General features: G+C 32.5%; 1 protein-coding gene across 2 annotated transcripts in view; it reads right to left on the bottom strand.

The window, feature by feature from the left end:
• LOC106065486 (uncharacterized) overlaps nt 1–26,234 on the bottom strand; it is a 39,195-nt gene extending 12,961 nt beyond the window's left edge. Inside the window, exons 1-11 of one of the 2 annotated variants that reach the window (XM_013224331.2) lie at nt 26,115–26,234; nt 19,306–19,413; nt 18,652–18,770; nt 15,400–15,580; nt 13,470–13,614; nt 11,762–11,916; nt 6,715–6,863; nt 5,856–6,000; nt 4,252–4,340; nt 3,912–4,119; nt 2,129–2,262 (exon numbers count right to left, since the gene is read on the bottom strand). In XM_013224331.2, the coding sequence (XP_013079785.2) occupies nt 2,129–2,262; nt 3,912–4,119; nt 4,252–4,340; nt 5,856–6,000; nt 6,715–6,863; nt 11,762–11,916; nt 13,470–13,614; nt 15,400–15,580; nt 18,652–18,770; nt 19,306–19,372 (1,392 nt within the window). In that variant the 5' untranslated portion in view covers nt 19,373–19,413; nt 26,115–26,234. Of the gene's footprint in view, nt 1–2,128; nt 2,263–3,911; nt 4,120–4,251; nt 4,341–5,855; nt 6,001–6,714; nt 6,864–11,761; nt 11,917–13,469; nt 13,615–15,399; nt 15,581–18,651; nt 18,771–19,305; nt 19,414–25,809; nt 25,935–26,114 lie in introns of those variants that run through there. The other variant, XM_013224320.2, reaches the window with a different exon arrangement.
• Nucleotides 26,235–27,439: the final 1,205 nt, after the last annotated feature.

A 27,439-nucleotide genomic window follows, 5' to 3' on the forward strand; every position in this document is an offset into this window, starting at 1 on the left:
ACAAGAAATAGTTGTGTATGTGTATGTGTGTACAATGGTATTACTTAGATTTGTACAAACAAAAGTTCCTGCAACAAGAAATAGTTGTGTATGTGTATACAATGATATTACTTAGATTTGTACAAACAAAAGTTCCTGCAACAAGAAATAGTTGTGTATGTGTATACAATGATATTACTTAGATTTGTACAAACAAAAATTCAGGCTTTTGGACAACAAGAAATAGTTGTGTATGTGTATGGAAAAAACAAACTTTATTTTTTTTTAAATTTTAAGCATAAAGAGTTTGTGTTTTAGCATGGCAAAGGGTGAAGGTGTAATAAGAATTTCAATAGCACACAAGAGTTTTTGAGATCTACATCAGACAGATGAACTGATCCACTACATACATTTGAAGGTGATATTTTTCTTTTGGAGCAGATATAAATAAGTTATTGATTTCTTTGTAGAAGGAATCTTTATTTGAGTCAAAACAAAGCATGAAAAATGGCAAAACACAAAAATTTCACAAATGAAACTTTCAATAAATACATCCTAAAGATTTTCTGATTTCAATTTATTTTCAACTTCTTTACAACTTAACTCTTTCTCTTTCTTAACTCTCAGCGAGTAACTTCTCTAGTGCTGGTCAGTGTGACGTTACTCTCAGCAAGTAACATGGTTTATAATATTTCTTTCACTATCTTTTTTATGTTAAACTTTTTAAATTCTCTTTTTTTTTTTCCCATTTGATGTTGGAGTGATTGTTCTTTGTTTTGGTAGTAAATTTGATGCAGTACCAACACCTTTTTTTAAAAAAAATGACAACATTGTATTAGTGGTTCCTCTTTTTTAGTTTATTTCCAGGGACCCAAAACATGTAAATAATACAATTTCTTTATTCATTTGTTCATCCTTAATGGAATTTTAAATGATTAAATGTGTTTAGTATTGTGATTTTTCAATATTTATGGATTAAATTTTTAATTAAAAGGTTAAATCTTTCAGTATATTGTTTTTAAATGAATTTTTTTTTTATATTTCCTTTTTCCGTGCTCAGTTTAAAATTAATGACAAAAATATTTTCTTCAATAATTAATTTTATTTATTATAATTTTTGTAGCCCATTCATTTTCCTTTAAAATAAAATAAAAAAGTTAAGTTAGCTATGGTAACACTACCCCTCTTAAAAATTTGTGTTCATCCCGGAAAACTCCATTTTTTCAATCAAAATAATTCACACTGAAAGAGTTAATGACTACTTCCAACTTCAATACAAACACTTTGATATTAACTCTTTGACTCCAGAAAGACACTCCCATGGTTGATTTTACCCAGCTATAAAGCTGTACTCAACGCTGGCAATGTTGGTGCTTTAAATTTTTTTTTTCTCCTGTATGTTTTTTATTGCTTAAAATATTATCTTGAATAGTTTCCATTTACCAAATATCCAGAATTTCCTTCTTTTAATATGTTTTTACAGGGAAAGATTGTTTTGAAAGAGTGAGGTCTTAAAAAGTCTCTCTTTTCTTTAGATTTATGTTCTGGATGATAGTGATAGAGGATATTGAGCTCAGAACATTTATTTTATGTGCTTTGAAATGGTTTTATTATAAAGTTATGTGGAAATTTGAATTAATATTGTAAAAAAAAAATGTTTCCTACTTTGGATCATAATATATCTCCTAGATCTAATATAGACCCAGAGCCAACATAAAAATTATTTTTTGTTTTATAAAACTTGCTTTATGCTATAAAAAAAGGGTATGCATTCCATTTTAATTCTATACTAGATAAATTATTTTTTAATAAAAACCAAAGGGGTAATAAACGTTTAATCGAAGCATTCTTTTCACTCCAAAGCAAAAAAAATTAATTCCATCCAAACGAGAAAAATAATTCCAGAGTCAAAGAGTTAAAATGCAACTTTTAAGGTTCCAATCTAATAAATAATAAAAATCTACACTTGATTTCAAGAGATGAGACATACAGACATACTGAAAAGTCATCAGGCATAAATTATGTCCAGGTATTGTCAATCATTCTTTGAACAGAAATACATAGATAGGAAAATAATAAATATCTGCAGATGATATCTAAATAAATTAATTAACATAAGCTAATTTTTAACTTAGACCTAAAGCCTTACCCCATGACAGTCATCTAGAGGATCATCAAGCCAGAAGATAGTATAATTTACAGATTGTCTTGCTGCATCAGGTTCCCATGTTGCCAAGTATGAAGTCTCTTCAATAGCTAATGACTCAGCTACTCTGGATGGAACTGAAATTTAATTGACAATGTATGTACTGTTAAAAAAATAAGATAAAGCGTTTCCGTGGGGCACCTCTGTTTCGTCAACCACCTTTTAGCTTGTTTGCCATATTAGATTGAATTAGCTGTCCAAGCAAGCTATGGAAACTAGTGTCAGCTTTTCATGAAAATATGTAGGGTATCGTACAGTTTGACAGTTCTGCCTCTAGGTCATTTTCCATCAAGAGTGGAGTAAAACAAGGATGTGTTCTGCCTCCACACTATTCAGTATCTTCTTTTCCGTTGTACTCACCAGCGCTTTTAAATCCCTGGAAGATGGAGTATATATCCACAGTAGATCCGATGGAAAGCTATTTAACCTGGCAGGCCTTAAAGCCAAAACAAAGACATGGCGTATTGTGATTAGGGAACTGCTGTTCGCCGATGCCGCACTCATATCTCATACACAAGAAGGATTGCAGAGGCTTGTGAATGCTCTGGCAGCTGCTTGTCAAGAGTTTAGCCTTACAATAAGCCTCTCCAAGACCAAAATCTTGGCACAAGATTTCGCACAAATACCAGTGATACATATTGGAAATCACAGTGGTGCAGGAATTCACATTTTTGGGAACAACAATAGCCAGTAACCTAGATTTAAACACTGAGCTGACAAAAAGAATAGGAAAGGCTTCTGCAGCAATGGCAAAACTCTCCAAGCGCGTGAGGTTTCGAAAATACCAAATTGACTACGGCAACAAAAATCCTGGTCTACAATGCCTGCGTTCTGAGCACACTTCTTTATGGCAGTGAGAGCTGGGCAAATTACATGCCTCAAGAACACAGATTAAATGGCTTCCACCTACACTGCCTGCGACGCATAATGTGCATCTCCTGGAGGGGTTAGAGCTGGGCAAATAACATGCGTCAAGAACACAGATTAAATAGCTTCCACCTACACTGCCTGCGACGCATAATGTGCATCTCCTGGAGGGATCGAGTCACAAACCAGGAAGTTTTGAAATGGGCCAATATGCACAGCATCTATGCTCTCCTTGAACAGAGAAGACTATGCTGGCTCGGTCATGTCACTAGCATGCCAGATGGAAGAATCCCTAAAGACATCCTATACACTGAGCTTGCAGAGGGAGTCAGACCCAAGAACAGCTCAAGACTAACCTACAGAGATGTCTGCAAGTGAGACATGAGAGCCATGGGCATCGACCAAAGTATGTGGGAGGAGATAGCCCAAGACTGGACAGCATGGAGACACACTGTACGCGATGGTACGAACTTAGCCAAATGCAAAAGAAACGAAGCTGTGTCAGCCAAGAGAAAGAAAAAGAAAGCTGCCCTGTCAACTAGCCCTAGGACAGATGCATATACATGCATAAATTGTGGCAAACTCTGCCGCTCTAGAATTGGCTTGATCAGTCACTCCAGATTCTGCCCCATCTCAAGACGTAACCAAAGCCAGTGACTCATCTGGGAGCATCCATTTTCTTCTGAGACAGAAGGAGCCATATATTCTTAAAATCTATAGACTACATGTAAAGCAATTAGTTTTATTTTAATATTTTGTGCGCAACATAGGTATTAGGCATAGAATCCTTTAAAAGTGTTAATAAAAAACTGCAGAACATTTAATATTATGATAAACGACACAGAATAGTAAAAATTACCTTTGAAATCAATGGGTGCAATAGACAAAATCGTTGGTTTTACTGATTGGCCAGCAATAGTAGCAGCTGCTATTTCTATAAATTCCAGAGTATAACAAGGGATTTCAATAGAAGTCTGATATGTATATGGTCCAACTGTCCTGGCTGTTTTCCCATGTCTCACAATATAGTGTGTTATTTTACCATTTCTTGCATTGGGTTCAACTCTCTAGTAACAAAACAAACTAGTCAAAGTTTCATACAATAAGACATTTATTTTAAGTTTCAAACAGTAATCCATTTATTTTAAAATATTATCAGTTACAAATGTTTAACACAAGCAAAAGTAAATATATTTTACCTTCCAGTAGACTGTTACAGAACGACTGTTGTTCTTACATTGGTCAGTTGTATAGCTTCCATTCACTGCTTGTGGTCCTAGTGTTGGAGCTTTTATTAAAAGAAACATACCAAATGGTATTTGACAAAAACTTGATAATTATTATAAATTCAAATATTCAAATACATGTTTAATATTAGTTGTTGTTTTCTTCTAGCTTCTTACAAAATGTATCAATTCAAAAACAACAACTCTTAGTTATGTATACATATATTAAATTATAATATTTTATCAAATTCTTCAATTAGACTATATAATCTAAGTACTTTTGAAAAATTCTATTTTGTATTATCAACAGACATAGTCTTGAGATCAACTTCTCTGCCCAGCATCTCCGGATTTATTGATGTCAATGAAAGCAGCCTTCTTTTCAACATAAATCCTAAAATCTGAAGCATTTTTTTTTTTACATCAAATCCCCATATAGAGCCTTTGCTAGTTAACCAGGTTTCAGAGGTATCTTTGGCAGAGGACTTTAGAATAATGTCTTTTTGAAAAAATAAAGTCTCAAGATTTTTTTTTTAAATTCAAAGTTCATATTAAAACAAATCTTGTATGTTAACAATACTATCAGATTATGATACATAGGCTAAGACAATAATCCTACTAATTGATACTAGCATTTTTTGTTTGCATTAGATTTATTAAAATCAACTGTTTAAACAACAGGGCTATTCAAAATTTTCGCACCTAAATAAAGTTTGTAAATCCATAACAAATATTTGTTTAGCCTTCTTAAGTTCTTCCTTTTGAGTTTCTATTATTGCTGTTTAGAGGCATAACAACAATATAATTATATTTGAATGTTCACTACCCAGTCAAATATAAATATATTTTTACATCTACGAAGGTGATACAAGATATTGTATACAAAAACAAACAGACACAAATCTCCTTTATTCCTCTGGCAATCAAATCATTGAATAGAACTGATATAGTTATAATGTAATGTTTTTAATGCACAAATTGAAAGATAAATTTCCTCATGAATAACAACATGAGAATCAACTACAAGGTGGCCACGCATTGTCATTAGTGCATCTACAATAAAGAAATGCCCTTGTACCTTAGCCAACTGATCCCTCAGAGAGCCCTGTGCGCCATGGACTCAACACTTCCAATCATGCTACATTACTTCCTCAAAAGTTACGATTAGCTGGCTTTTTCAGTGCACGGACCAAAGGTTTGGAACTCACTCCAAATTGATCTCAAGACAGACAACCTGCTACTCTACATCCAAGAAGAACATTAAGACCTATCTGTTCAAACCTTGTTAGATTAGTTTGTCATTTCAACTCTCGTCTTTATGTTTGTAATGTTATCACAGCACCTTGAGCCTACATTATGTTTGTTAACAGCTCTATAAATTAAATTATTATTATTATCCATTTGTTAACCTAGTTTTGATCAGCAGAAGCAATAACTATAAAACCATGGCAATATTTTTTCTACCAGTCAACATTAAAATGAAAAAAATGTTAACTTTATAGTAACTCATTATTCAATTTTACCATGTTAAAAAAAAATCTTTCCTATTTTCATCCAAAGTAAGGTAAAGAAATTACCTTTTTGTGGAGTTTCATAAAAGGAATAAATGGGATCACTTGTTAGGTTTGAAGGTGATGCATGGCTGATAACTGTGAAATTGTGTATTGTGTATGGCTTCATATTACACACTTCTTCCCAAGCTCTTCGATTGACATAAATAACCTGCAGAAATACATGTCAATTTTATGTTTTGTTTTAGTGAGATATGCATGTATGGCAAGGATAATCTGCAGAAATACATGTGAATTCAGATATACATGTGAATTCTAAGTTTTGTCTAAGTGAGATATGCATGGTAAGCTTGGAGACAAAAAATATTGTAGTTTATGACCTTGAATAATTGAAAAAATAAAATATTCTTGAAAATGAACTCTAGCAAGATACAATGTATAAGCTACTCAGCATGTGTAGCATGTTAGGCATCGGAGACATGACATGTTTTAATAAATATTGAGTCAAAATATGAAAGAAAGAAACAAAATGTTCACGTTCTAAGCCTCCAGGCTTGGGCTTTAAAAGTCTGGAATCATATTTGACTTTTTAAAACAGAATGATAGCTTTCTTGTGTAAACCTTTTTCATTATTGACAGGAGGAACTCTTTAGTATATGATACCAGAGACTTGCATATGCTTGTCTTCCTGAGATGCAGAATGATCCAATTACCAGCTCATAGCTTCTTTTACCAATTTGCACGAAAGTTCTTCAGACCAATGAAACACAGTTTTAGTCAAAATAAATGAACAACAGTTATCTTTTGTTACAGGTTTTGTTTAAAAATAAAACATAACAATGTAATTAAGCCTGGTATGTGATTAGAATCAATAAAATAAAATAATAAAAGAAACAATTACTGTTAATAAAAGAAAAAAAGTTACTTTAAAGTCCTTGTCATTTGGTCCTTGGTGTCGCAGCTCAAATTTCTCAAATAAAGGAAAGTCATAATAATCATAGATCCAAGAAACATTAAAACAATCGTTTTTAGTTGATTCGGAAAAATTCATCCTTTTCACAGCTGATGGTTTCACTGCAATTTAAATATATCAGAAATCTATTTAAAATGTTAAGCTTGTTAAAGAACATTGTCAATAAATAAAATAAAACAAGAAAGTTTTACTATTAAATACACTAAGTATGTATTTGAGATGCATGGCTTATAAGTAGGCCCAATAAAAAATATAATAAGCTGGTTATAGAAGAAACTTTCAGTGAAATAAAACATTAATCAGAAAATAAGGTGCATAGATTATTGTAAAGTTGTAAACTAGTTTGACCATTAAGGTTAAGTATCAAGAGAGATCATTCTGCTCAAGAAAAAATAAGGTTCTAGTAAAAATTACAAGTTGATTTGTGAACTATGGACTATGAAACTGTTAACATTAACAAACAAGAGGAGAAAGAATAAACAATCTGAGCATTAATGGGTGTTTTAAGTATACTTTTAGAAGACAGAGGAAACAATCTGTAGATTAATAGGTGTTTTTAGTATACTTTTAGAAGACAGAGGAAACAATCTGTAGATTAATAGGTGTTTTTAGTATACTTTTAGAAGACAGAGGAAACAACCTGTAGATTAATAGGTGTTTTTAGTATACTTTTAGAAGACAGAGGAAACAATCTGTAGATTAATAGGTGTTTTTAGTATACTTTTAGAAGACAGAGGAAACAATCTGTAGATTAATAGGTGTTTTTAGTATACTTTTAGGAGACAGAGGAAACAATCTGTAGATTAATAGGTGTTTTTAGTATACTTTTAGAAGACAGAGGAAACAATCTGTAGATTAATAGGTGTTTTTAGTATACTTTTAGAAGACAGAGGAAACAACCTGTAGATTAATAGGTGTTTTTAGTATACTTTTAGAAGACAGAGGAAACCATCTGTAGATTAATAGGTGTTTTAAGTATACTTTTAGAAGACAGAGGAAACCATCTGTAGATTAATAGGTGTTTTAAGTATACTTTTAGGAGACAGAGGAAACAACCTGTAGATTAATAGGTGTTTTTAGTATACTTTTAGGAGACAGAGGAAACCATCTGTAGATTAATAGGTGTTTTAAGTATACTTTTAGGAGACAGGAAACAATCTGAGCATTAATAGGTGTTTTTAGTATACTTTTAGAAGACAGAGGAAACAACCTGTAGATTAATAGGTGTTTTTAGTATACTTTTAGAAGACAGAGGAAACAATCTGTAGATTAATAGGTGTTTTTAGTATACTTTTAGGAGACAGAGGAAACAATCTGAGCATTAATAGGTGTTTTTAGTATACTTTTAAAGAAAGAATAAACAATCTGAGCATTAATAGGTGTTTTAAGTATACTTTTAAAGAAAGAATAAACAATCTGAGCATTAATAGGTGTTTTTAGTATAGTTTTAGGAGACAGAGGAAACAATCTGTAGATTAATAGGTGTTTTAAGTATACTTTTAGGAGACAGAGGAAACAATCTGTAGATTAATAGGTGTTTTAAGTATACTTTTAGGAGACAGAGGAAACAATCTGAGCATTAATAGGTGTTTTTAGTATACTTTTAGAAGACAGAGGAAACAACCTGTAGATTAATAGGTGTTTTTAGTATACTTTTAGAAGACAGAGGAAACAATCTGTAGATTAATAGGTGTTTTTAGTATACTTTTAGGAGACAGAGGAAACAATCTGTAGATTAATAGGTGTTTTTAGTATACTTTTAGGAGACAGAGGAAACAACCTGTAGATTAATAGGTGTTTTTAGTATACTTTTAGAAGACAGAGGAAACAACCTGTAGATTAATAGGTGTTTTAAGTATACTTTTAGGAGACAGAGGAAACAATCTGTAGATTAATAGGTGTTTTAAGTATACTTTTAGAAGACAGAGGAAACAATCTGTAGATTAATAGGTGTTTTAAGTATACTTTTAGAAGACAGAGGAAACAATCTGTAGATTAATAGGTGTTTTTAGTATACTTTTAGAAGACAGAGGAAACAATCTGTAGATTAATAGGTGTTTTTAGTATACTTTTAGGAGACAGAGGAAACAATCTGAGCATTAATAGGTGTTTTTAGTATACTTTTAGAAGACAGAGGAAACAACCTGTAGATTAATAGGTGTTTTAAGTATACTTTTAGAAGACAGAGGAAACAACCTGTAGATTAATAGGTGTTTTAAGTATACTTTTAGGAGACAGAGGAAACAATCTGTAGATTAATAGGTGTTTTAAGTATACTTTTAGGAGACAGAGGAAACAATCTGTAGATTAATAGGTGTTTTAAGTATACTTTTAGGAGACAGAGGAAACAATCTGTAGATTAATAGGTGTTTTAAGTATACTTTTAGAAGACAGAGGAAACAATCTGTAGATTAATAGGTGTTTTAAGTATACTTTTAGGAGACAGAGGAAACAATCTGTAGATTAATAGGTGTTTTTAGTATATATAAATAGGTGTTTTAAGTATACTTTTAGAAGACAGAGGAAACAATCTGTAGATTAATAGGTGTTTTAAGTATACTTTTAGGAGACAGAGGAAACAATCTGTAGATTAATAGGTGTTTTTAGTATACTTTTAGGAGACAGAGGAAACAATCTGTAGATTAATAGGTGTTTTAAGTATACTTTTAGGAGACAGAGGAAACAATCTGTAGATTAATAGGTGTTTTTAGTATACTTTTAGGAGACAGAGGAAACAATCTGTAGATTAATAGGTGTTTTAAGTATACTTTTAGGAGACAGAGGAAACAATCTGTAGATTAATAGGTGTTTTAAGTATACTTTTAGGAGACAGAGGAAACAATCTGTAGATTAATAGGTGTTTTAAGTATACTTTTAGGAGACAGAGGAAACAATCTGTAGATTAATAGGTGTTTTAAGTATACTTTTAGGAGACAGAGGAAACAATCTGTAGATTAATAGGTGTTTTAAGTATACTTTTAGAAGACAGAGGAAACAATCTGTAGATTAATAGGTGTTTTAAGTATACTTTTAGGAGACAGAGGAAACAACCTGTAGATTAATAGGTGTTTTAAGTATACTTTTAGGAGACAGAGGAAACAATCTGAGCATTAATAGGTGTTTTTAGTATACTTTTAGAAGACAGAGGAAACAACCTGTAGATTAATAGGTGTTTTAAGTATACTTTTAGAAGACAGAGGAAACAATCTGTAGATTAATAGGTGTTTTAAGTATACTTTTAAGAGACAGAGGAAACAATCTGTAGATTAATAGGTGTTTTAAGTATACTTTTAGAAGACAGAGGAAACAATCTGTAGATTAATAGGTGTTTTTAGTATACTTTTAGAAGACAGAGGAAACAATCTGTAGATTAATAGGTGTTTTAAGTATACTTTTAGGAGACAGAGGAAACAATCTGTAGATTAATAGGTGTTTTAAGTATACTTTTAGAAGACAGAGGAAACAATCTGTAGATTAATAGGTGTTTTAAGTATACTTTTAGGAGACAGAGGAAACAATCTGTAGATTAATAGGTGTTTTAAGTATTCTTTTAGGAGACAGAGGAAACAATCTGTAGATTAATAGGTGTTTTAAGTATACTTTTAGAAGACAGAGGAAACAATCTGTAGATTAATAGGTGTTTTAAGTATACTTTTAGAAGACAGAGGAAACAATCTGTAGATTAATAGGTGTTTTTAGTATACTTTTAGAAGACAGAGGAAACAATCTGTAGATTAATAGGTGTTTTAAGTATACTTTTAGGAGACAGAGGAAACAACCTGTAGATTAATAGGTGTTTTTAGTATACTTTTAGGAGACAGAGGAAACAATCTGTAGATTAATAGGTGTTTTAAGTATACTTTTAGGAGACAGAGGAAACAATCTGTAGATTAATAGGTTTTTTAAGTATACTTTTAGGAGACAGAGGAAACAACCTGTAGATTAATAGGTGTTTTTAGTATACTTTTAGGAGACAGAGGAAACAATCTGTAGATTAATAGGTGTTTTAAGTATACTTTTAGGAGACAGAGGAAACAACCTGTAGATTAATAGGTGTTTTTAGTATACTTTTAGGAGAAAAAATAAACAGTCTGTAGATTAATAGGTGTTTTTGGTATACTTTTAAAGAAAGAATAAACAGTCTGTACATTAATAGGTGTTTTTAGTATACTTTTAGGAGACAGAAGAAACAATCTGTACATTAATAGTTGTTTTTTAAGTATACTTTTAGGAGAAAGAGAAACAGTCTGTTAGGAGAAAGAATAAACAGTCTGTAGATTAATAGGTGTTTTTAGTATAGTTGTCTAGCTGATGTGAAATGCTAGCTAGTAACTTATACATACTAAAAACACCTATTAATTTACAGACTGTTTCTTCTATCTCCTAAAAGTATAAAGCTACTAGCTAGCATTTCACATCAGCTAGACAAGTTGATTCTATTAGTTTTGGCTGGAACATCCCCTACTTTTGTTTTCTTTAATACTTCCAGTAAATGGGCCACATTTTAATCTGTGAATTCTAGTACCTATTACGCTGAATTGCAAGGCCAACTTTCCACTCTCTATCCTTCTCTTTCTCACTCCACTTTTTGTTTATTCACCCTGTGTAATGTTCTCTGACATAGATTTTGACATGAATTAGAACAACCCCCAGATAGACACATATACATAATATTAGTCAGTGAATTCTAGTATCACTTTTACTTTCTCCCTCTACCCCACCCCCCAACTACAGCTAAAAAGAAAATACAACATCAGAAATACAAAGTCTTAATTTGGAGCTATTTGTATTTAAGTTTTATATATATATTTATGCAACTTTCAGACTGCAAATCTATCAAAACCCTTTCATAGCAAAGACCTAAGAGATAATAGGAACCTTTCTATGTAATTTCATGCAAATTTGTTCAGTACTTGTATTTGCAGAGATCTCTTGAAAGATGAGTCAGTGGAATTTGATAAATATTTATAAGATTTCATAATTTAAAAGTTTTGCTTACCTACTTGATCCGTTTCTATGTTATACATAGAATAAGAAGTATAATTTGTTTTTGTATTTTTGACTAATATCTCAAAATCATAATAATCGCTTCCTCCATAATTAGACAAGGTACAGTTGTTAACAGTCAGATTTGAACATGACAATTTAGCTTTGCTGAATAAAAGAAAATGATAAAATTAATAATTATTCATCTGCCTAAACAAATAAAATGTAAGTTTTGTCATGCTCTCAAGGATGATGCTTAATGACATTAGTATTGTAATACTTTGTTTTGTACATGACATAGCAAATACAAGCAAAACCAGTTCATGCAGTTGACCTACAGCACATGACATGCCCTACCATAACTGACAAATATTGAGGTCTGATAAGGTTTTGTGCCTCCTCATGTGGCTTTTGAGACCTTAGTAAGCCTTGAGAGTTTGGATGCATACTGGACAGTTTATCCCAGCAAGAGCATGTGTTAGTTGCCTGGATTTTTGTTCTGTCACTTTCCTTCTGTCAAGCTATTTCTTGTCCTCAAGTGTGTCGCCACAAAGCTCTATCATATGCTTGGTGGCAGGGTCAAGGTTGAAAGCTTAGGGAGGCACAATGAGGGTGCCTTGAAACATTTCTTTGTCTACATTGTGTTCGCTTTCTTTCCCTAAGCTGGCCATAAAGGAGTCTTTTAAGAATGCATAAGTCTTTCATTATGAAGACTTGGCAACTGAGGATTCTTGATGCTTTGCAGGCCTCCTCTTTGGAGGACTTCTGTGTGTTAGGTATTTTGTTTTGCCATTTAACAATCAGTATTTTTCTGAGACTGATCATGTGAAAGTGGTTTAGTTTTTTTGCATGTCTTGTGTATACTGTCCATGTTTCTGATGTATAGAGCAATGTAGGGAAAATAACAACTAAACAACTCCTAGCTTGGTACTTGTGGTTCCACACATTGTTAGACATCTACCTTAGCAACCACTGGATTCAGCAATTTCATGCAAGTCAGTTTCAATATCAATGTTTCCCATTTTGGGAGAGTAAATCTGTCCACTGGATTTACTTCCATTTATTTTGATGCTTTGATTCGAGTAGCTGTTCCTGGAGCTGGCACATAAAAGACTTCAGTGAAATAAAAATACTTTATTTTCTAGGTCATGTGACAAATATAAAACCAATTATGCAACGAGTGACCATGGAAAAATAATCAAAACACTAAGGCAGCGTTTCTCAAAATGTGAAATGTGGGGTGCAGAAAGTCTGATAAAGGAAGGTGCAACATTCTAACAAAGATGAAGGGGGGGGGGGGAGACTGAAAAAAAAAAAGTATATTCCCTGTAGTTATCAATCCATGTTTGTTTGAGTATTAGTAAAATGGCATCGCTAAATGGTGGAAAATCTACTGCATCTCCAATTCTATCTCCAGAAATTACTTTTCTAGTATATAAAACACTTTAAAAATTCTGTAAACAAAACACAAGCTTTAGTAAAATTTCATTGCAAACATTTTAAATTCTAAACATATTGTTAATATAAATGAAAAATAACACTTGAAAATTATATTATAATTAATTATATGAATTTCTAAGGGGGGCCTGAAAGAAATTTTTCTCATTTAGGAGTACGCTGGACTAAGGGTTATATGAAGATGAATTTTTCATGAACCAATATAACAAAAAGAGCAGATGCCAATCAAGCTAACACAGATATATATAACTATTTTATATTACCTGGGACTATCAGTTTTAAAGTGGAATTCTATTTTTGTATCTTTTAATTCCCAGTTATATTGAACTGGATATTTCCAACTACAAAACAAATATTTGTCCCAATCAATCAGCTGACAAGTAAAGTTGATAACATTTACTGGTTTATCTGAAAAAAAACAACAAAAAAACATAAAATCAAATCTAAACAATCTTTTTCCTTCTTTCTTGCTAATTCAAAATTTAGATGAAGCCCTTAATAATACATTTTAGCCTTCTTAAGAAATAAATAAATTTTCACCAATTTGTTCACATGTAAACATGCAATCCTTCACAAGGCTAAAACTACAATTCTATGTGTTTGAAAAAAGGGAAATATCAATTTGTTTTTACAAAATATAAATATTTATTTGGACCTTATTTATGCCTTTACTAAAAGAAATGAAAAAGAAAACATAGTAATACCCAATTTGTGTAAGTCTTTAAAAATCTAGAGTGGGTGGAACAATCCCAAAAAAATGTATGAGTGCTGTACAGTTTGGTATAAAGCATGTATAAAAGTTACAGTTATAAAATACTTCTGGCTTGCTTTTTGCATTGAAGATTCTTAAAATTCAAAATATCTTTGATTCTGGTGTCTAAGGTTTCATTGAACTGTAGCTGATCCGTAACCTGGTCGTGCGGTTTGCACGCTGGACTGTCGTTCAGATTTATTGATGGTCCCGGGTTCAAACCCAGCCCGCTCCCATCCCCTGTCGTCCTGTGGGAGGTTTGGACTAAATTATCTTCAACTCTGAAGGAGCATCCAAAACATGTCAAACAACAAACAACAAACCTAGAAATGTTACTTCTGGCATTCAACTTCACTGCACATACAGTGGCATTCATTGTGCCACTAATAAATAACACAAACCAATGCCAATTAAATCTTGTTTTTAATCATATGTATAATTATGTGCGTACAATATACATTCTTAGTTTTTGATGAAAATAAATGCATTCATTTAACTGTTAGTAGCTTGTAGGCCAGAAAACTTCCAAATACATTGTTTTGTTGAAGAATTCGACTACCAGTATCACTTATTCTCCCCCAACACACACACACACTCCACGCCTTAGAAAATAGTTCTACAAACGAGTATTCTTCGACTTTTCAGCTTTTTAACACCATAAATTTTTTAGGCCTTCACACTCTCCGATTTAAAATTTGATGCTCTATCAACTGAGCCAACCAAGTGCTATTAATATGAGAGAAAATTACGCACAAAAAGTATAGTGCTTAAAAACTGAAGTATAAAAAACAAAGTTTAGATCTAGATTAATTGTCACAAAAATCTCTGGTGAAAAATTAAATCATTATACGATTTAAAATATTTTTAGTCAAAAATATGATTGTTTTTATACAATGTCTACAAAAGCAAATTTCATGTAAAGGTAAAATGTACTCACAAAACAAGTTTAAATAGTGCTTAAAAACATATTGGGTCAAAAGCGTGAATAAAGAATCTTCTTTGGTAAATTTAACTACTGCAGTTTCAAGCGTGAAAGGTACTTAGTTGTCAAAGGCACAATAAAAATAGTAACTGGTTAAATTTTCTTATTTTTTCACCCATGGCAAGTGAAAGAATAAGTGATAGCTCAGTTAATTAATGAATCAGGTTATAATAAAGATTAATAACATGTTAGAGACAATCTTCTCCATTTGCAGCTTCTTAGTAATCAGCCAGTCCTAAGCAGTACCTAACCATGGTGACAGGAAAACTGAGGGTCTAAACTTGCTAGCTATAAAACATGAAAACTAATTTCACTAAAAATGATCATATTGATAGAATTGAAGAGTACTGTCAATGAAAGGTGTTTTTCTTTCCTTTTGGTTCTCTAAGAAAGGATTGTGTTTGTATCATCTCCATTTAAAGTATTATTACAAGCTGTTAGTAAAAGAAGATTTACTTACATTGTATTTTGACATCATATTGTTTTATTGTAATATTCTGATCCACACAGAAATTTAAAACACATTGATATATCCCAGTATCATGGATACTGGCATTAGGATACTCAAGTGTTACTGAGGAGGAGCTTTTGTATTCAATAGAAGCATTACTTATATCTTCATAACTTGTTTCTGTGTATATCTGGAAAAAAAAAAAAAAAAGCTGACTATGTGTAAGACTGTGAGCAAGTAGACATTTACAGATTGAGCTGAAACAGAAACTTTTGTGTCAGGAGACAAATTGTGCACACAATACAAGCACAAAAAGAATCACATCAATGTGACCTTATAATGTTGGATTTCTATGTTACTTTTCTCTTTAACACAACCCTCTACAAGTCAAAAGAGGACAAAAGGCCTAGAAATTCTTTTTTTTTTTTTTGCGTCAATAAAAGTTTTTGTATTATGCTTCTGTTTTTCTGTAGAATGTTCCTAATTTATTTAGAAAAGGCCTACATATTTTCTAATAAAAGAAAATATGAAAATCAGCATATCATAAGTCTGAATTTCTATTTTTTTTAATCCAAATTTTACAGTTACTTTCTTTTACATTGAAAATAAAAAAGGACCCACACTTTAAAAATATATATTGTTTCATAATTTACTTTAAAAAAATTCACTTTAAAAAGAGTGCCAAAGTTGGTTAAAGTAGTACAAGTTTTTCAAAATTCTATCTTTGGTGTTCCTTCATATGACATTGATTTCACTGTTGTTTGAATGTAATCAGTGTCAAATAATAATGAAACCATTCATAAATTTTCAGGATATTTCAAATAATTTCTGTGTACTTTTTGACTTATCTATTTTAAACATGTGCAAAAACTTCAAACTAAATCATGACTGAAATAAATTTTGTTGAAGACTCTTAGCAAATTTGTACCTAGCAATAATACTAGTTGAAAAAATAGTGCAAACATATATAAATTTAATCTACAAATAATAGAAATATAATCTATAGACCCTTTCCCCAAATCAACACCTCGAATCAGTGACAAATCCTACAGCTCATGAACAATAATTTAGCCATTACACAGCCTGGTAGTGTGGAGCAGGTGGGTTGGACAACAGATTTAAGTATGTACAGGCAGGATTTTTGTGGATGCCTATAACCTGTATAAGGAGGCACAGTGGCTGAGTGCTTGGCTTCTAAACCAGGAGTCCAGAGTTCAAATCCTGGTGAAGACTGGGATTTTTAGGGCGCCTCTGAGTCTATCCAGCTCTAATGGATAGACTGACATTAGTTGGGGAAAAGTAAAGGTGGTTGGTTGTTGTGCTGGCCACATGATACTGTCATTAACCATGGGCCACAGAAACAGATGACCTTTACATCATCTGCCCTATAGATCGCAAGGTCTGAAAAGGGATTTTACTTATAACCTGTATAGAGGGTTTTAATGAAATCAAACTTATTTAATGTTAGGGTAATTACATACAAGTGTACAAACAGTTCCCTTTCTTTTTTAATATTTATTATGCATATTTTTTGAAGTTGTCAAAATTTGTAATTAGGCCCTGGGCCACACTGCTGTAATCTGGAGGATATGAAGATATTTTTCAGTGGTACAGATTGCTTAAGTTGTTAAAGCTTAACAGCAAAAAAAATATGTGGAAGAATTCTTGAATTGAAATAAAATTATACTGATAATCTTTTTATTGCAATAATAAAGAAATAATAATTATTTAATGAAATCATTTCATTCACTTTTTAGCAGCCCCCGTAAGGGGAAAAAGCTGCTATTAGGTTTGTGCAAAATGTCCGTCTGTCTGTCTGTCTGTCACATTCAGATCTCGAAAACTAGAAGAGATATGAAAAATATTATTTCATCATTAAATGCGGCTTGAAAAGTTTAGGTGGAACGGCTACTTTTGGTTTTCTAAAAGCAAACCGTTTAATTTATAAAATTAATTATGCAAGCGATTTTTTCATAAAAATACACCAATTCTAAAACAATTACGTAAATGTAAGGGAGGCAATGTTACAATATGCTAACAAAGATGGACAATTTTTGTGTATTTTCAGTATCACTAAGTCAAATATATTTTTAAAATGTACAGGAAATGTTTACAACAAATATAAATAATAGTTAAAGATGTTTTTTTCTGGTCAACTAGCTGCTAAAATTAAAAGAAAACATTTCTGTTTGTTTATAAAGGCTAATAATGCACTTTGTATGTAAATATCACGCACATTTTTTTAAATGGACTTTTTATGCAGCGATTTTCGTGCAGTAGCGTAACGTCGCAATATGATCAGGTGCTAAACCAATTCCTTAAACTTTAAAAAAAAAAATCAGATTTTATTTTTTTTTGTTTAGTGCCCCCATCCGAATAAAAGAAGATTATTTTTGTGCGTTTTGTCTGTTGGTCGGTCTGTCCGTCACGATTAGATTAAAAAAACTAGAACTCTAAAAGCTATTGAAAATCTGATTTACCCTTTAATGTTCCTCCCGTAACATCTCAATAGTTTTAAGTATCTAAAAATTGATTGTTCCGGATTTTTTGTGCAAAACTAATTAACCCCAACAAATGTTTGTTTGCTCTTCTAACTATTTTTTATTAAATTTAAATTTACGGCAAATGAATCTTTGAAACATTATTACTTTTGACCATCAAAATTAAATCACCTCTCGAATATTATTTGCGAATATGCAGATCCGACAGGGATCCGACTTCGACGGGGGCCGCCTCTGAGTTTGTGTAACACAAACTCTCTTTGTAATCTTGTTTCTTTTGAATTGCCAAACAGCGCTTTTTATTTGTTTATTTTCTGCAATTAAAGCAGAGAAAAAGAAATAATGATTGGCAATGTCTTCAATTCCTAAAATTAAGGATGAGTGCAGTGTTTCACATGACTTTGGAAACCTAGTTGCAGCCTGTATATATTTTTCCACATCTGCTGCAGACAAAGCCATTAACTGCCAGGGGTCTATTTAAGTTTTCTTTATGTCTTTCTGTACCTGTCTTCTGCTCAGGCGCCATTTTACCCTCACAGATATAGAGGAATTTAGCTGGCAGCAGATTGCCTCTGAAAGAGACAGTTGGAGAGCTCACAGGAAGGATGCAGGACAAATATATAAGGCCAAAGAAAAAGAAATAAGAACCTAGCAAATGTCAAATTTATTTTATTTAATTTTGATTTCAACAAAACCCCAGAAATATTGAATACATAGACATACATCGTTGAAATAAATTAGCACAAACAGATATTTATACCTGAAATGGTCTTTCCTTTTGAAACATGAGAAGTTCGGAAGAACAATTTTTATATTTTGTTGGAATATTGCACTTCAATTTTAACTTGTGTCCAACATAAATGTATTTGTCTGTAAATTCTGCAGAAAATGATTTATCTAAGTTAAGTTGTTTTTTTTTAATTCTTATAGAGACAACAACAGCATAATGATGTTATAAACAGCAACAGTATAATGATGTTATAAACAACAACAGCATAATGATGTTATAAACAGCAACAGTATAATGATGTTATAAACAGCAACAGTATAATGATGTTATAAACAACAACAGCATAATGATGTAATAAACAACAACAGCATAATGATGTTATAAACAGCAACAGTATAATGATGTTATAAACAACAGCAGTATAATGATGTTATAAACAGCAACAGTATAATGATGTTATAAACAACAACAGTATAATGATGTTATAAACAGCAACAGTATAATGATGTTATAAACAACAACAGTATAATGATGTTATAAACAACAACAGTATAATGATGTTATAAACAGCAACAGTATAACAATGTTATAAAAATAATATGCCAAGTTAAACAGCTACATTTTTAGCCTACCAAAATTGTATTTAATATCTTCTAAGTTATGGAAGAAATCCTATTTACTAACCAGATTGTTCTGATGGTGGTAAACATGTTGAAAAAATAACAAATACAAAAAAAGTTTTCTTTTCCATGATGCATTGTAGAAAGAGTAGACTTCAATGTTTTCCCTCACCTAGTTAACCAAATAAAAGAACAAAAAAAGTTATTCAACATGCATGTGGAAAATTAAGGCCTATATACAAAACTAGTCGACCGGCGGCGTAGTATAGGCCGCTATTTTGCAGGGCCGGCCTTAGGAAATGCAACCTATGCGACGGCAGTGGGACAGCACTTTCATAGGACCCACGCTTATTCAAGGTGTATAAATTATTAAATTAAACCATTTATAACTTAAAAGAGATTTCCTGCGCCCTCCTGTCGATTTGAAGATAGTTTACTTCTTAGTCCAAACCTCCTGCTGGATGAAGGGGGATGGGAGCGAGCAGGGTTTGACAATCCAGTGCGCTGCAATCCGTAACGATATGTGAATAGCACTTGTTCTCCCCCCCCCCCCCCTCTTGTTTTTTCATGGGGTGACTATCTGCAGAAATAAGAGAGTGATCTTTCCTTTACTTCTTGCTCGTCCAAACTGTTGAGCGAAGAAGAGAATTATATATATAGATAGATATTAAAGTATTTGTATTCAAAATAATTGTTCTCTTTTAATCTAATCACAACATTGGTTAGCACAATGGGGCATATTAATGCAAGTGTAAATATATATCTCTGACGTAAATTTTTGCCTATTATTTCTTAAATTGAAGTTATGAAAGTTGTCAAAAGTAAATTCAATGGAAATATGTATATATGTGCTGCTCTCAGACCTTTATAGATAAAGGATTGTTTACTACCCTTTTACAGGAAGCTTTTGTTGTCATAGAGCAGACTTTTAAAAATATGTGAATTCTGTCTAGAGCTTGATATAGATCAAGAAAAAAATTTCTTATTATTCAACAATGAATACAACTAAAAATCTTGTCTTATGAAATACAGACGTTACTTCATAAAAGAAGACAATAGCATCCTACGAGTCAATCAAGTCATACATGTATATCAATGACTTAAATTCTGCCAAGTCATTGGTTTTCCTGGCTGACTCAGGCAACCCATTCCATAGAAGGAGCATTTGTACAAATTTGTCCTAGCATATGGAACAAGGAACATGCTTTTATCTTTGTGTCTTTTTGAGCATTTAATTAAGTTTTGTTTTTGCAATTGAAGATTATGGTTCAGTGTTTTGTGTATAATTGCTACTTTTAAGTCTCATATCTTGAAGGGTTTCTAAATTTAGTAATTTAGTCTATTAGCTTCATATGTATTAACTCTTTCAGAGCTGCGTTACTCTCAGTAATTAGGTATATAATTTTTATTTCACTAACTTTCTAATGTTAACATTTTTAGTTCTCTCTTTTTTTTTATTTTCCAGATGTGAGAGTCATTGTTCTTTGTTTTGGTTATAAAGTGGAAAAGTGGAAGACCAATACATTGAAAAAAAAAAAAAAGACAGCATCCTTTTAGTGGTTTCTCTTATTTTGCTGGTCCAAAAAACAATGTAAATAAGAAAGTTTCTTAATGCACTTGTTAATCTTCTAGGAAATTCGAAGGGACAAGAAATGTTTTAATTTTTCAATATTTATGGATTAATGTAATTTCCTTTTCTGTACTCAGTTTAAACTTATTAAAAAAAATAGTTTTATGAATAATTTATTTTATTTATTAAACTTTTGTAGCCAATTCATTTTCCTTTAAAAATGGCATGGCAATGAGCTATTGGTCTTGCTTGAGCTACTCTTGCTAACCCACTAGAGATACTGCCAACTGCAAGAGACCTGTCTATCAAGTGCAGTGCACCCACTAATGAAGAGATTCACAGTGCAATCAAGCAGTTAAAGAATATCCAATAAATCTGCAGGATCTGACAGCATTTTGGTGGAATCGCTAAAAGCAGACATCATGACCAGCATGAAGCTACTCTACCCTCTCTTCTGCAAGATTGGGAAAAAAGAATGACACCAGAGTGAAAGGATGGATACCTCACACAAACTCCTCAAGAAAGTGACCCCAGTTCCTGCTTCAACAACCAAGGGATAACACTGTTGTCTATTCCAGGAATGGTGTTAGGGTTAGGGTTGAACCAAATGAAATATCATATCTTCCTGACTGAGAGAGATCATACACTACAGTAGGCATCATTCTGAAACAGTCCATGGAATAAAACACCACTCTTTATGCTAGTTTCATAGACTATGAGAAGGAGTTCAACAGTGTGGACAGACTGACCATAGGGAGACTACTAAGAATCTATGAAGTGCCAGAAAAAAAATACAATTATCATCAGGAAGTCATATGGAGGGATGACTTGCAGAATGCCATATATATATATGGTGGAAAAATTAAAGGCGCATTCAAAGTGTGACAACGCTGCTTACTCTCTCCAGCCATAGACGGGGGCATGAAGACATAACAAACCAGAAGTGGAACAGTATACAGTTGACACGAGAAACAACTAAATGACCCTGGCTTCGTTAATGACATTATAGTCCAAGGTGAGGCACATTCATGGAGGAACAGATTCAGATGTCACAACCTGCATAAGTAAAGCCTGAGCACATTCCATCAGCTGAAGAAAACCTGGGGAATCTAGGAAAATATTACTTTATTAAGCAGAAACATGGAGAACAACTGAAGCAACAACAAAAAAATACAGACCTTCATCAACAGATGCCTGAGAAATATCCTAAAAATACACTGGTATGACAAAGTAGAAAACACCAAACTGTGGGAGATGAGTGGACAGAAAAATATAGAAGTACAGATCTTAGAGAGGAAGTGGAGATGGATTGGTCACACCCTTAGAAAAGATACCAGCAACAGAGCTAGGCAGGCCTAAGAATGGAACCCCCAGGGAACAAGACGCAGAGGAAGACCAAAACTAGACTAGAAAAACTTTCGCCATTTCATTCTATTATATTTTTAACTGAAAACCTGTGGCATTCTATATAAACAATGGAAAAAGTCCAATCGAAGCGAGGAAAAGACAAAATTTCGCACGAAGGATATTTCTATGTTTTTGATAAGTTTAGTGCAGACCACTCTAAGTATGAAGTATGGATGGCAGCCTGGTGTTGTGTAATAATAGAGATTTAACAATAATTACATAACAAACTTAAATACCAAAAATAGCGGACAAAAATATTTCTTCTTCGGTACATGAAAAATATGTCTTAACACAAACACTCTTGCAAAACATAAATATGCATAATAAATAATACAATGAACGTGCATAATGTATTTCACGCCAAAACGTCCCTTACACCAAAACTACCTTCGCACCAAAACAGTGTCGCCAAAATGTCCTGCTTCGTTAATATATAAAGTATATTACATATATATATATATATTAATATATACAGTATATTACACACACACATATATATTTTAGGGGTGCAACTGATAGTACTTTTTGATATTCGGCTGGAGCCGGATATGACCAGATAGTAAAATTTGATATTTGGCCAAAGCCGGATACCTACATGACTTAAAGAGCTCATTTTACTGAAGTTTTTTCAAAATCTTCCAAATAACACCTATATTCATATTAACTTTTTTTTTCTTTTATTTACCTTCTTGTTTTAAACTATAGTACTGATTGATAAATTTAAATTAACATCATTTATTAACATGCCTATCATAAACTAATCTTTGTAACATATCAGATGGTGTGTGTTTATGCATGTGGCCACCAATTGTAAAGTCGTATGTGGGATGGAAAATGTAGAATATAACATAAACGTATAATTAACTAATGCAAATCTTTGAAAGGTATAGTACAATCTGGATTGTATAGTGGGTAGATAATTGTGTTCAAGTATTGGAGACCATCAAATGGTTAAATGGTCACAAACCACCTCTGGTCTTCGCCTGATACTGATAGTGGCTAAGTATATATCTTAAGTAATACCAGTAATAACAAGGAGTTACTTGACCATCTTAAATTATTAAGAATATGATTATCAAATCAAGACACACATAACACAAGAGTAAGACTTGATTAACATCTTAGAAAAGTACTGTTATGACATGATTAGGAATTAGTTATTTGTTTCGGGAATAAGGGGAAAGTTTTAATTAGCGACAAGTGACGTGACAGATCTTTAAAAAATAAGAACGCTCTAAGCGACGCTAAAAGGAAGACGCTTCTTGTAGAGTAGTAGACTTGATTACAATAGAATAGATACAGATTTACGGACAAAGCTGACAGCAGACGATTCCCTTCTTGATTATTAAATATCGTTATATAACAACATCAGCGTCGACTACATATCTGATTGTTTCGGCCTTTCGCCAGTGTTACTGAATTAGTTGAGTTCAGCGTTACTTCCAGTCAGATCTACACTAGACATATCGCCAAGCATCAACACCGCGCGGAAGCCTTAACAATACACATCCTTTAAAATTTAAAGCATTTCACCACAGCAAAATAAAATGAATGTATATGACAAGATATAAGTTCCAACAGAATTCATTAGTTGTTACATTAAAGTTGAATTATATTTAACACAAATTGTTAAGACATATTGACTCCGTTTAGAGGTCACCAGATGATAACACTAAGTTTGTTTACTTGGAGAGAAAAGTCAATTAGGGTGCTGAACCTGTTGTAACATCGTAAAGATTGTTCAGCATCGCTGGATGAATTATCAGTGACTATTGTACAAAACTTATACTAGACAATGCTGAAAATTAATTTTTCTTAATAATCCATTCTGGCTTAAAAATGGTCAATGTCTATCAATACATTAAGTGTTGTGGACTAAAGGAATTAGGAATTGGGGGTGTTGAGCCCTCCCTTTAAAGATACCCCTGGTCAGTGTCTTCTATGCTAATACACACATATATCCTTTCTACTTGTATCTACATTAAAATTAGTTACTGGCTTACAAAGCTTTGAAATATAATAATATACTCTTGGTTTTAGGGTTGCAAACAATCACTCTTGTAGGTGTGTGTTTTATAGTCCAACCTCCTAATTGACACTTATCTCCAAGTTAGCATTCTTGGTAACCATGTAGATGTGTGACTTGTAGTCCAGACCCCTAATTGAGACTACACAAAATAAACAAACCCATTACCCGGATAACCGTTTAGAGGCGTGGCTTGTAGTCCAGCCACCTAATTGAGACTTACGTCAGAGTAAACAAACTCATTACCCGGTCAACCTGTGGCGAGGTGTGGCTTGTAGTCCAGCCCCCTAATAAAGACTCTTCTTCAAGTAAACAAACTCAGTTCCCTCATAAGATGTGACCTCTAGACAGTGTCAACATTTTGACATCTGGTTTAATGTAGTCACCTGTCTATGAACTCAATGTTATGACTAAACAAACAAAAGAAGGTGGGGGTCGCTCATCTCTACCTCTGGAGATATACCCGCAGATCTAGACAGATCTGTCAGCGTGGCATAGTTAAGGAATTTTACATCTTAACTAGCCCACTCAAAGGTCAAGATAAAATTTTTTTTAATGTGCCAGATATCGCTTCTATGTATGTAATGCGAACTTATGATGTAAAGATTTATTTCTATTTGGATTAACATCCCTTGTCTTTGTACTAAAAGATGTTTGGTGCATAGTCATAGTTTTAAAAGCAAATTCTTTTATATAAATTTGAAACATAAACATTAATGTATTTCAGAACTGACATTATTGAATCATGTCCACTTTATGAATATTGGTAGGTTTTTATTGATGTAGAGATTTAGTTTGACGTCATTCGACGGTTCCTTTCGTAAAGTGTTAAACTTCTTGTTCGACATCATTTATCAGCGTCGACTTCCTTTATATTGTTGGCCTTTACCTGTGTTATTTCGATATTTAAGTGTTACCTCCTTTGACGTAGCGAGGATGCACCTAATAATGTTAATAGAAATATAGTTACATGCTGTAGTTTTTACTATCTGGCTAACTATTCGGCAAAGATATTCGGCCGAACCCGAATATGGACAAATAGTGAAAAAATGACCGAATATTTGTCTAAAGCCGGAGCGACTATCCGGTGCACCCCTAATATATATATGGACCTAATCTAGATTTAGACCATTTTGATTATGATTAATTAGTAGAGATCTACTCTAGACTTAGAGGTAGATCAATAATAAAAATATTTTTTTAAGTAGATCTAGAATCTAGATCTATATAACTATTCTTGATCTGATTAGATTTTAGATCTAGATCAGATTATCATCAGATCATCATCATTCTAGATCTAGATAAGTAGATTCCATAGTAAAAATAGTTATATTCATCTAACAAACACCCCCAATATTTTCTGATAAGAATATTACTTCTAAAGTTAAATTACTAACATCACTCAAAACTCAACTAACACAACATCACTCAACTGACTCAAGCCAGTCAAGCCTCTCGACTCACTGTGATTGTCTCTCGTCTTTGTTTTTTTTTAAATTATTAATTAAATTAATCTTTTTAAGTTTAATTTCAATTTTTTAGAAGTTTCCCTTTTTAAATTTTACCTTCACTGGCTTCACTCAAGACTCAGGTGACACTGACACTGACAGTTCAGTGACAGGTTAGTTTTGAGTTAGATTAAAATTACTAGATCTAGATCTACATCTAGTTACTATATTATTAACTATATACTATATATATATATAGTTATAGTTCTAGCCTCTGCCTCTGGCTCTAGTCTAGATTACTCTAACTCTAGAATACTCTAGACTCTAGATCTAGGCCTACTCCTACTCTAATTTTAATTTATTCTAAGACTCATAAGACTAGTTCTAGACTATATAGTATAGTCTAAGTATAGTCAAGTCACTGGTAAACAAGTTGAACAACGAATCCGGTTTTAAGTGTTTATGAACTATTATCATATATGAAGTTTATCATGATCTCAAGTTGGTGTATTTTTGTCTATGTTTTCCGAGAAACACTTGACAGGAACTCTCTTTTAAAGAAAATTGAAAATTATAAATGTGAAGACTTTTTTTTTTTACTATGAGTAGAAACTATTGTAGCCTATTTTTAGTGGCCGGGAAAAGCCTTTTTTTAAAAAAAAAAAACTAGTTTATAAGCTTATAGATCTAGATCTAGCTAGATCAGGGGTGAGCAACATTTTTCTAAAGAGGGCCGCTTTAAAATAAATTTGTGAAACGGAGGGCCGCATATATATATATATATATATATATATATATATATATATATATATATATATATATAGGCTATATATATATCGATATATAAAGAGAGAGAGAGAGAGGCTCTCTCTGTCTCAATTTGATGAGCGCAGCTATGGACGTTTGGAGGTTAAAACCCCTCACTAAATTCCATGAGCGTAACCAAAAGGGGTTTTGCGGATAACCCCCTTCCTACCAATAAAATAAATAAATAAAACTAAAGCACTCTTACCCATTTCTACCAGTTGCTGGGCATCATTAATAAAGTGCATTTTTAAAGAAGAGTAGCAGTATAATGCACTTTAGGTAGGCCTACGTCAGGATATGCATTTTTTTTAGTTCCAAATACTGGAAATAATGCTTGGCGCTGCGCCCCGGACCTCGCTGGGGGAGCTCACAGCACACCCCAGACCCCCTAGCTGGAAAGTGCCGGGTTAATACTGTTTTTTCCACTAACTCAAGGAATAACTTTTCTAAGGTACAAAAACGTCTACAAGAATGAAGGGTCAGAATATAATAAGGATATATATATATATTGTTATAACCCCGCCATCCAAGATAGTGCAGAAGGTGCGCACTATCTGTGACTAGACTAGGAAAGATGTTGACATTAGATAGGAGAGAACGATTTCCGCCCAAGTCTAGAACCGATATGAAGATGCTGTGCTCTAGGCAGATGTCCTACATGTATGTGTTGTCCCGTGAATAAAATATTGTTGTATTTAACTTCAATAATTATTTAAATAGCTTAATTTTGTCTACATGTAAGTAATGTTTAGCAAAAAGAAATGTAGACTGTTTAGCGTTGATTATTTAAAATTGTTCATTCCTACCTTATCAAACATGCCAATTGCCTTTTTTTTTTTTTTTTTGACGATATGAAACTAATTACGATTGAGGATCAACTGAGACAATGTCACCCTGATAAAAAAAAAAATAGAAAAACTTTCGAACATTCAAAGATATA

The sequence above is a fragment of the Biomphalaria glabrata genome, chromosome 5 (genome assembly GCF_947242115.1).
Source record: "Biomphalaria glabrata chromosome 5, xgBioGlab47.1, whole genome shotgun sequence".
In the NCBI taxonomy this organism is placed as follows: domain Eukaryota; kingdom Metazoa; phylum Mollusca; class Gastropoda; family Planorbidae; genus Biomphalaria; species Biomphalaria glabrata.